Source organism: Nicotiana tabacum, chromosome 8 (genome assembly GCF_000715075.1).
Source record: "Nicotiana tabacum cultivar K326 chromosome 8, ASM71507v2, whole genome shotgun sequence".
Taxonomy (NCBI): Eukaryota; Viridiplantae; Streptophyta; class Magnoliopsida; order Solanales; family Solanaceae; genus Nicotiana; species Nicotiana tabacum.
The window spans coordinates 43,319,666-43,329,914 of NC_134087.1; the positions used below are offsets into that span (position 1 = coordinate 43,319,666).

Sequence of the window (10,249 nt, forward strand, 5' to 3'; positions counted from 1 at the left end):
CTTATTATCAGAATTCATAGTTCTTTCCCAGATATTAATCTGGCACCTCTGATAATGTCCTGTACATGAGAATATGAGATCAAACCAACATTAATATGGAAACTATCGACAATGTCTACCATTGAAATTGGGGTATTTGCATCTATACTCGCTTTTTGGGTCACGTTTTAACTTGTACTCGCTTTGCAAAAAAAATATTGCAAGCGTACCCACTTTTTCGCGTAACTTCAGCATACGGGCTTGACGTAGCAAAGACAATCACGCAAACTTCAGCATTCTAGTAGACGGGGCTGAAGTAGCAAAAATTGCTGAACCAAGTGTGCCGAAGTTTTTGTTTGTAATTGCTGAACTTAAGCATTCTAGTGCTGAAGTTTTATTCTCTATTTGCTAAAGTTCTTATTTATAATTGCTGAACTTAAGCATTCTAGTAGCTAAGTTTTGTGATGCTGAAGTTATTTAGTTCATTTGTAAAAACTTCAGCACTAAATAAGCTGAAGTTTTTTTTCCTCGATAAGCTTTTTCAAAAACTTCAGCAGAAGATGCTGAAGTTATTTAGTTCATTTGTAAAAACTTCCGCAATAAATAAGCTGAAGTTTTTTGTCCTGGATTCATTAGTTTTGTCATAAAGCTTTTTTAAAAACTTCTGCAGAAGATGCTAAAGTTATTTAGTTCATTTGTAAAAACTTCAGCACTATATAAGCTGAAGTTTTTGAAAAAGCTTTCAAACATACTAGATAAATAATCACCTTATTCTTTCATAATGTATTACTACTATAAAATAATCAGATTGCCAACAGTATCTAAATCATAAATTTTGGAAACAATAAACATGAAAAGAATAGAATTATCATGAAAAGAATCACTAAGTGTGACCTTAAACTTCCCGTACGTAAAAATATTCACAAATTATTGTCTACTAACTTACGTAATTATTTTAATTTATTTTTAAATAATCTGATAAACATATGACAATCATCCCATGAACTAAAGTTTCATAGCAGAAGCAAAAGAAGGAGGAGGAGGAGGAGGAGGAGGAAGAAGAAGAAGGAGGAGGAGGAGGAGGAAGAAGAAGGAGGAGGATCAGGAGGATAAGGAGGAGGAGAAAGGGGTTGAAATTGTTTAAAAAGTAGGTACAAGTTAAAACTTTTTAAAAAAAATGGGTATAAATTAAATGAGGGCGATCAAATAAGACACCCCGTGCAATTTTTACATTGAAATTGGTACAACAGCCTAATTTCAAAAGCGTATAAAAAATAGGAATTGGCATAATATTCAAAAGAATTATATTAACAAAAGAACTTGTTACAATATACTTTTTTTATATGTTTTATTTTTTGCTCATTCGTCTTCCTTAAATTAGAAATTCATTAAATAACCTTAGTCTAATTTTAATGAAAATATTTTGCACTTCTATTGTTTACACAAGAAAAATTTAAGGCGCATGTCTTGTGGTAAAATAGAGTACTAATTTGAAAAAAATTACAAATTATTGTGTAAAAGCGAAAATATATATATATATATATATATATATATATATATATATATATATATATATATATATATATATATATATATATATATATATATATATATATATATATATATATATATATATATATATATATATATATATATATATATATATATATATATATATATATATATATATATATATATATATATATATATATATATATATATATATATATATATATATATAACTTTATTCTATATTTGACTATTTTAGTTAAATACAAATATATATATATATATATTTGCTAACATACTAGATGAAGGTAGTATGTTGGCATTGTGCCTATTTTCTAATTTTAAAAATTGCACTTTAAAGTACCCTTGTGGTTTTTATTAATTGAAGGTTATAATTATAATTTGAGCCATATAGTTTTTATTGTCATTCTCCTCAACGAATCTTTCTCTCTTTCAATGGCAAAACGTTTCGGCACTGACAATCTGCTTTACAATTTTATTTTTCTTTTCAAATAGTTTTTATGCTACCTCCACTATTTTCTGCCTATAAGCATTTTCCTTCTCTTATCGTATCATATCAGTAAGATTTAAAATTTCGTTTATCAAAAGAAATTGCATCACAAATCCTTTCTTTGATGTAATCCTCTCAGATAGTTTGGTTATCGAGTTGAGTAACATTCATTTACGAAATGCATTTTAGATTTGGTATTCCCCATTTTTTTTTCATGTTTTTTTCTGAAAGTTTTGGCTCAATCAAGTACTTATTTAAATCCCAGTCTCCGGAAATATTCACAAATAACTCAAAGAAGAATGATAACCCAAAATTATCACAAAAAGAAAAAAGAAGCTAGCGAGTCTAGCGATACCTTTGCAGCAAAAAAAAAAAAAAACAGATCGGAAAAGTTTGCAAAAATTTAAAGAAAACGAGAGGGAGAAAGAAAGAGAAATGGGGGAGTACAAATTGTTTTTATGTTTTTGGAGGGGAAAGACAAAAACACCCCTCTACTAAGTGTGTTATTGAACCACTGTTAAGGGTATTTAAAAGGAAAGAAAGTTGGGTACAACGCTAACATACTACCTTCATGTTATGTTAGCAAAATTCATATATATATACTAGTTGAGCCCTGCCCGAGCCTAGCTCGGGCCTAACAATTCGAATTGTAATATTCATTCACCGCAAATTTTGAATATCTTTTATTCCTCTTGATAAAAGAAAAATTGAAAGTAGTTCAGAAATTATGTGAAATTTCCTAGTCGTTCTATTCTTCCTACCAATTGTGATTCACAATATTTAGGAATTCTTCTTAAAAATAAATAAATTTATGAAATTGAAAATTAAAAAACAATTTACAGTCATTTAAAAACAATTAACGTCTACGCACCATGAAAACAATAACCAAGAAAGAACTTCATGTCTGAATAAATTTGGAAACAATATTGCAAATCCTTAATATATAAGTCAAAGATGGCTGATGGACGACATTAAAAAATATTCAACCGCATGTCACCTAAAGTAAAGACTTATATCAAATGCTTAACATTCAGTCCTTTAAAGCTGTGAAGATTTTAGCTTCTAGATAGAGCTCCAATACTACCTTTGTTCTCAATAAATTTACCTTTATATACCAAACAATATTTTGTAAGCAAATAAAATTTATACTTGTCTACCAGATTAGTGCAATAACCATGTGATAAGCATAAAATTAGATATACAATTTTTTGAGGTAATATTATTGGAAAAACAAACTTGGAGGGCGCAAAACTATCACGAGCTTGCAATCGGACTACTATCTTTTATCATACATGATTCCTATCGTGTATAAAAAGATTATACATTATGCACATCAAATTCTTTGAATTATTGCCAAGGTAAAAATTGATTGATATTAATTATAAAAATAATAATTATTATTTATTAGTCATATTTGTTTTCTTAATGATCTCGCGAAGCGCCGATAAATTTACTAGTTTAATACGCATAAAGTTAGTTCTCCTATGGAATAAATTATTTAGTTTTTGAATTGTGGCCAGAGACAGACTGAAATTTATATACGTGAATAAATATCATCTTTGAGAAAATAAAAAAAACGAATAGGGCCGTAACACAAATATATGGATAGTAAAAATAGGGAAGTTAGAAACCTAATTAATAAAGGATTGGGATGTCCTAATACCCACCAACTACACCTTATAACCTAAGTAAGAAGTAAACATATAACAGACTACAGAGTAAGAAGCAGCAGCAGACGTTCACTAGTTACATACCGATATTTCAGAAATGGCTGAAGCCTTGTGGAAGAGAGTGAGGACGCTGGGTAGAGGTGGGTTTGGGGTTGTTTCTTTAGCTTCCACGTCCAGTATTCAACCTGCCGCGTTAGAGCGTCTTCCACCTCTCATTGCAGTTAAATCTTGCGTACTCGATCGTTCTGGATCCTTGCAAGAAGAAAGGGCATTCCTCCGCATGTTTGAATACTCGCCTTACGTAATTCACTGTTTCAGAGTTAATATTACACAAGAAGATGGCGTCACCCTTTACAACTTACTGCTCGAATATGCCTCCGGAGGAAGCTTAGCCGATCGTCTTCACAACTACAACTCAGGGAAAGGACTGTCAGAGTTTGAAGTTACAAAACACACGAGGAATATTGTTTTAGGGCTCGTTCACATACACAGCAGAGGAGTTATTCATTGCGACATCAAGCCCGATAACATTCTTCTTGCGGGCTCTGATGAAACAGCCAAGATCGCAGATTTCGGGCTCTCTATGACTTTGGAACAGGGCAGGGCAGAAAATCAGGGACTAAAGGGAACTGAAAGGTATATGGCACCAGAATCCGTGGCTGACGAAAAGTACGGAACAGAAGTTGATATATGGGCTCTCGGTTGCACTGTCTACGAGTTGATGACGGGGACACCGCTGTGGGAATCAGATGAAGATAGCCAAGATTCGGGTGTTTTATACAGAATCGAGTTTGAGGAACCAATGTTTCAGAATGCAAAGTTGTCGAATGAAGCACAAGATTTTTTGAAGAGATGTCTAGTCAAGAATCCCACTTCACGTTGGACAGCCGAGATGCTATTGAATCATCCGTTTCTGAATTCATCCAAAGTAGCAGACAATATCCAGCCTGCAACAAAGACAACTAAGAAGCTAGGTGGTTACAAGATCATTTTACGCAGACCGCAGCAAAAGATAGCATTCAAGACACAACCACATAACCGTGATCTGATAGTAGAACATTGATCCAATAATGAGAATGTGCCTGCAGAATCCGAAGAAATTAGAGAGGCGATACTGAAAGTAGATACTCAAATTGATAATTGATTTGTAATATAGTATGTAAAGAATTACGTGTGGGCTTGATCCCTCTTTAGGATTTGTTAGTGGGGTATGTAGGCAGCCTGTGACCAAGATGAACTCAGGTGCAGCCCCTTTTTAGTTATAAAAACTACAATTGAATACTGTATATTTAAAGAACTACGTGTGGGCTTGATCCCTCTTTAGGATTTGTTAGGGGTACGTAGGCAGCCTGTGACCAAGATGATCTCTGGTGCAGCCCCTTTTTAGTTAAAAGGAAATACAATTGAATACTGTACATATGCTTATAGCTATTTGATCAATACTCCTTACAAAAAAAAGGCTTCTTCTTGTATATGATTTTTTGCAACTGATGAGTGGCACTAGTTTTTAAATACATGCCTCAGTAAAATAGTTGCATAGTTCTATTCTACTTCATTCATTAATGTTAACTGCCAGTCCAATTTCAAACTGCAAACTCTGTTGCAGATTCAGAAATTCTTGTATCTTCTGTGATTGGCTTGTATAAATCATAAAGTTGAATGAAAATTCTCCAAGCCTGTTCTTTTTTCCTTCATTGAATTTTGTCGTATTGCCTCTTTTTGATATCCGAGGTCCTTTATTTTATGAAGCTGGCAGCCGCGCATAAACACTGCTCAGTAGTTGAATTTGTTTATTAGGATTGATCTGCGATGTTAGAAATATTTGGTTTCTTTTTAATATGACTGATCTGCCGAGCTTTTAGTTAACATATTTGCGATTTTGTCAACCAATTCAGCAACAAATTTTTTACCTGTCAAGTACGATTGGTTTTGGTGAGTGTGTTATCTTGACTCATGGTGCAACTCTAGTGAGGTTTGAAGCTTCTCATTGTGCTTATCTGAAAACAGAAATCTGTTTCTGGCTATTATGGCAATGTTTCATCTGTACAGGCTCTTTCTTTATTCTGTGTATCCATACAAATTTACACGACATCCACCACAAGAAAGTACTCTTCTTGGGTGCAGACTTTATGCAACTAATCAACGTTGCAAAAGTAGTACCTAGATTCTAGGCCATCAAAAGAATCCTAACTATCCTATTCTATGTTAAACACATCTAATCTGTAGAAAAGAGAGACAAACTCTAGCTTATTTGCTCCGATCCCTTGCAGCCAGCTAATGAACATGTGGCTAGGTGATCAAGACTGGGCATGGTGCTTCGCGAGCTTTGCAAGGACACCAATGGCCAAAGAATTTGTATATGTTGTCGGCTCAGTCATGGCTGAAGAAGTTGAACAACGATCTTCAAAGTTATCGTATCGATCAGGACCACCAACAATGGCACCTGTTAGCTCATTAGGATTGGAGTTTTCTGCATTGTACCAGTATATGAAACTCATGGAGCGGTCCACCAGTTTGTCTGGAGACATTTTCGGGACACAGGCACCTCTGTAATGAGCTTGAGTTGGAGGTTTGTTCCCAAAACTAACCATGTATGATTTTCCTCTTGGGTTTTTGCCTAGTATATCGTCCATCTACATATTTTAATTATTCATAAGAAACTTTGTGCTTTAATTTCTCAATGGCAATTTAAAGGTGTGCCCACCTATTTGCACAGTATATTTTTCCGACGAAGGAGATTGAATTGAACCCCTCAAATACATGTAGCTCCGCCTTTGCTGAGACGATCATGTGGTTATATTCATACATTACATGACCCCTCCAACCATTCCTAAAAGGAAAAAAAAAAGAATAAGAGAAAAAAAGAGTACTATTTAATGAGCATAATTTTTTTTAACAGCTAGTATAAAATTGCGTATTGTCCTGCGCCCACAGAATTAGCTCTCATGAGTATGACGGCATTATAATCCCGGACAGGCCTATTGCTAAATTTAAAATTGTGAGAAGCATAAAAAAAAGTGCAAATATATATTACCTGTTGCTTGGCAAAGGCCATGAGATCAGCAGAATTGAACTGTTTGTCACCACAGCGAAAATAAATAAATGAAATAAAATTTCCAGCAATAGCGCAAAAGATTTGAATTGCCTTGTCTTACCAATAGTAGTAGTACTAGTCGGGTACTTTCCTATTCCTAGTCCCTTGTTTATATGCGGTGTGTCAATATTAGTAGTAGGATTGGCACTATTCTTGTAGTTTCGTATCCCTGGATCTTTGTCATTACGTGTTGTATTATTTGCTTCTACTGTCTGGTTACCTTGTTGTTGCTATTGTTTCTCCATTACTCCATTTGTTTTTAACGTTTTTGAACCGAGGGTATTTCGGAAACAACCTCTCTACCTTCATAAGTAGGGATAGAGTCTGCGTACACACTACCCTCCCCATAACTCACTAGTGGGATTCCACTAGGTTGTTGTTGTAGCGCGAAAGATTTTAAGCTTTTTGATGGCATGGTCTGTAAGTTGTAGGTGCATAATCACTAAGAGGGAAAAAGTTAAGAATTATTAAATTACCTATGGAGTAGTGACCCAAGAAATAGTATCAATATTAATGTATTAAATCGACTTTCTTGATTTTAAAGAGAAGCAACAAGTTGCTTCTACCAAATAGTATAGTATTTCCCAAGTAAAAGTCATCTCCTTAACCGGTACCTTCTCATATTTATTCATATGAAGTTTAAAACTAAAGAAGATAATAACAAGTTAGGCTATATAGATTTTATTTTCAAATACTTCTAATCTTTTTAAAAGTAATCATTGAGCACTTTTTTTTACATTTTATTCAACTTTAAGTTTTCTAGACACTCTAAAATTTTCCATCAAACTAAGTTACAAAAACATGATCAGAATTGAAACCTAACTAATCACTTCGATTTCTCAAAATCTTGCAAATAAGCAAAGAAGAAAAGGTTAAAAACAAGGAGCTAGCTATATCAGTAGCTTAAACTTGTACCAATAGCACCAGCCAGAATCATGGTGGGAATGATAAGATCCCTTCGCCCTTAATTAGAGGTCTTGGGTTTAAGCCGTGAGAATTAAATAAAAAAACTCTAGCCAGGAGTCTTTCTCCGTTAATGGGCGTTACGTAGTGCGGATTAACTAGACGTTAAATATGAGTACCAGACATAAAGTGAAAAGCAGAAAAAATTCTTGTATCAATAGCATGCTTATGTAGCTTCGTGTCTAAGAAAAAAGATGGAGCAACATTTTAATGTCCCAAAAAAGGAGTAAAATCTAGAACAAAAGAAAACCTTGTACTCCAAGACAAAAAACCCACAACAGAAGGAAAATAAAACGAAATTAATCCATTCTATAAATGGCTAGGTAATGAAGTACTATCATATATAGCAATCCATTAAGAAGAAGAAATTAATATATTAAGATGAAAAAAAGCAAAGTGTTGATTGTAGGAGGAACAGGGTACCTTGGGAAGAGATTAGTGAAAGCTAGTTTAGCAAATGGTAATGAAACCTACATTTTGCATCGTCCAGAAATTGGAGTTGATATTGAGAAAGTTGAATTGCTTATTTCTTTTAAGATGCAAGGAGCTCATCTTGTTTCTGCTTCTTTTAACGATCATCGGAGCCTCGTCGACGCCGTTAAACTCGTCGATGTTGTCATCTGTGCAATCTCCGGCGTCCACATTCGTAGCCATCATATCTTACTTCAGCTCAAGCTTGTGGATGCCATCAAAGAAGCTGGAAATATCAAGGTATATATATAATATAATTAATGAAGAGTTTTCTCATGCACCGCTCGTTTAGGCACATTGAATGTGGAGCGAAAATATCATAACACTTCGAACATAAAATAGCACTTAATTATTCATCCAAACTGATTACATATTCATAATTATATAAAATATGCGTGTGTATTTGAGATTCGGTAATTTTAATCATTGCCAAGACAATTCATTTGGGATATAAAATATAAAAATGTACAGAGATTTTTGCCATCTGAGTTTGGAACGGATCCAGCAAGAATGGAAAATGGAATGGAGCCAGGTAGAGTGACATTTGATGATAAAATGGTGGTGAGAAAAGCCATAGAAGAAGCTCCCATTCCTTACACTTACGTCTCTGCTAACTGCTTTGCTGGTTACTTCCTCGGCGGTCTTTATCAAATTGGCCACATTCTTCCTTCTACTGATTCTGTTGTTTTTCTCGGAGATGGCAACCAGAAAGGTAATTTGTTTGTATAATTAGTTCCTTTTATCTTTCTGTATATGGTTTGTTCTGTATTTTGTATAACTATCTTTGTGTTGATTAATTTGCAGCAATTTGTGTGGACGAAGATGATATAGCAACATATACAATAAAGAGCATAGATGATTCAAGAACACTCAATAAGACAGTTTACCTTAGGCCTCCTAAAAACATACTTTCCCAAAGAGAGGTTGTTCATATTTGGGAAAAGCTCATTGGTAAGGAGCTTAAAAAATCAACTCTTACCAAAGAAGAATTTTTGGCTCCTATGAAGGGTAAGAACCGTAAATCATATACTCCCTTTGTCCCAATTTGATTGGCATTTCCAAAATAATGAAAATGTTGTATTGATAACGTAATTTTCTATGAAAATGTTGTATTGATAACGTAATTTTCTATGAAAATGTTGTATTGATAACGTAATTTTCTCTCTCTCTCTCTTTTTTTTTTTTTTGTTTTGATTCAATCAAAAACAGAGCTTGAATATGCAGAACAAGTAGGAATGTGTCACTATTATCACGTTTGCTATGAAGGATGCCTTGTTAATTTTGAAATAGGAGAAGGAGGAGTAGAGGCATCCAAACTCTATCCAGAGGTTAACTACACTACAACCCAAGACTACTTGAAGCGTTACGCCCAAGTCTATAAGCATCATGTGTTGTAATTCTTAGTTCTAATTGGCTTTGTAAAAACAAAAAATTGGTTCTGACTGGCTTTGTAAAAAAAAATTATTTTCGCTATTAATATATTATTTTCTTTTATCAGAATTTATGATATAGATTATTAATCTCATATTTTAATTTTTCATACCTGTGCCAAGTACAGATTTAGATAAGGGAATGCTTTCCCCAACCATTATAGTTAAGGCTCGATTCGCGCTGACAAATACTCTAATTGAATTTATATGTTGCATTTGCTACCATCGCATCTATGTCCACTATGATATTACCTTCTCCGGTCTTCTCTCTAAAGTTCCTAGAAGTAAAATAGAATACTAATTTGAAATTATTAGAGATACATGTAATTTGATAACTAAATAATATTATTTAAAATTAATATTTGAAATAATGTCACGACCCAAATTCTCCCTCCCCGTGATGACACCTAGTCTCTATGACTAGGTAAGCCTAACAATTTACGGAAAAAGGAATTTAAAAGTACAACTAGCCATCTAACAGGTAAATATAGATAAAGTGTAAAAAATGCTGATCGGCATATACAATAATAACACTCTCGACCAATATACACTCCCAAAACCAGGAATCTCATGAATCACAAACTAGAGAAATTATATAGTGTCCTAACTCCAGAAGTCTAAA

At 33.6% G+C, this 10,249-nt stretch overlaps 3 protein-coding genes across 3 annotated transcripts; 2 read left to right on the forward strand and 1 right to left on the reverse strand.

The window, feature by feature from the left end:
* The first annotated feature begins 3,600 nt into the window (after positions 1-3,600).
* On the forward strand, positions 3,601-4,783 carry LOC142163069 (mitogen-activated protein kinase kinase kinase 20-like). The gene is made up of 2 exons (XM_075220321.1): positions 3,601-3,607; positions 3,765-4,783. The coding sequence occupies exons 1-2, from the start codon at positions 3,601-3,603 to the stop codon at positions 4,730-4,732; spliced, it is 975 nt and encodes a 324-aa protein (XP_075076422.1). The 3' UTR covers positions 4,733-4,783.
* Positions 4,784-5,966: 1,183 nt separating this feature from the next.
* Positions 5,967-6,302, reverse strand: LOC142163070 (endoglucanase 16-like). The gene has a single exon (XM_075220322.1). The coding sequence runs from the start codon at positions 6,300-6,302 to the stop codon at positions 5,967-5,969; it is 336 nt and encodes a 111-aa protein (XP_075076423.1).
* Positions 6,303-8,061: 1,759 nt separating this feature from the next.
* LOC107825620 (bifunctional pinoresinol-lariciresinol reductase 2-like) lies at positions 8,062-9,688 on the forward strand. Its single transcript, XM_016652498.2, has 4 exons — positions 8,062-8,437; positions 8,669-8,909; positions 9,002-9,205; positions 9,407-9,688. Exons 1-4 carry the CDS (start codon positions 8,108-8,110, stop codon positions 9,592-9,594), a joined length of 963 nt encoding a protein of 320 aa, XP_016507984.2. The 5' UTR covers positions 8,062-8,107; the 3' UTR covers positions 9,595-9,688.
* The last annotated feature ends 561 nt before the right edge of the window (positions 9,689-10,249 follow it).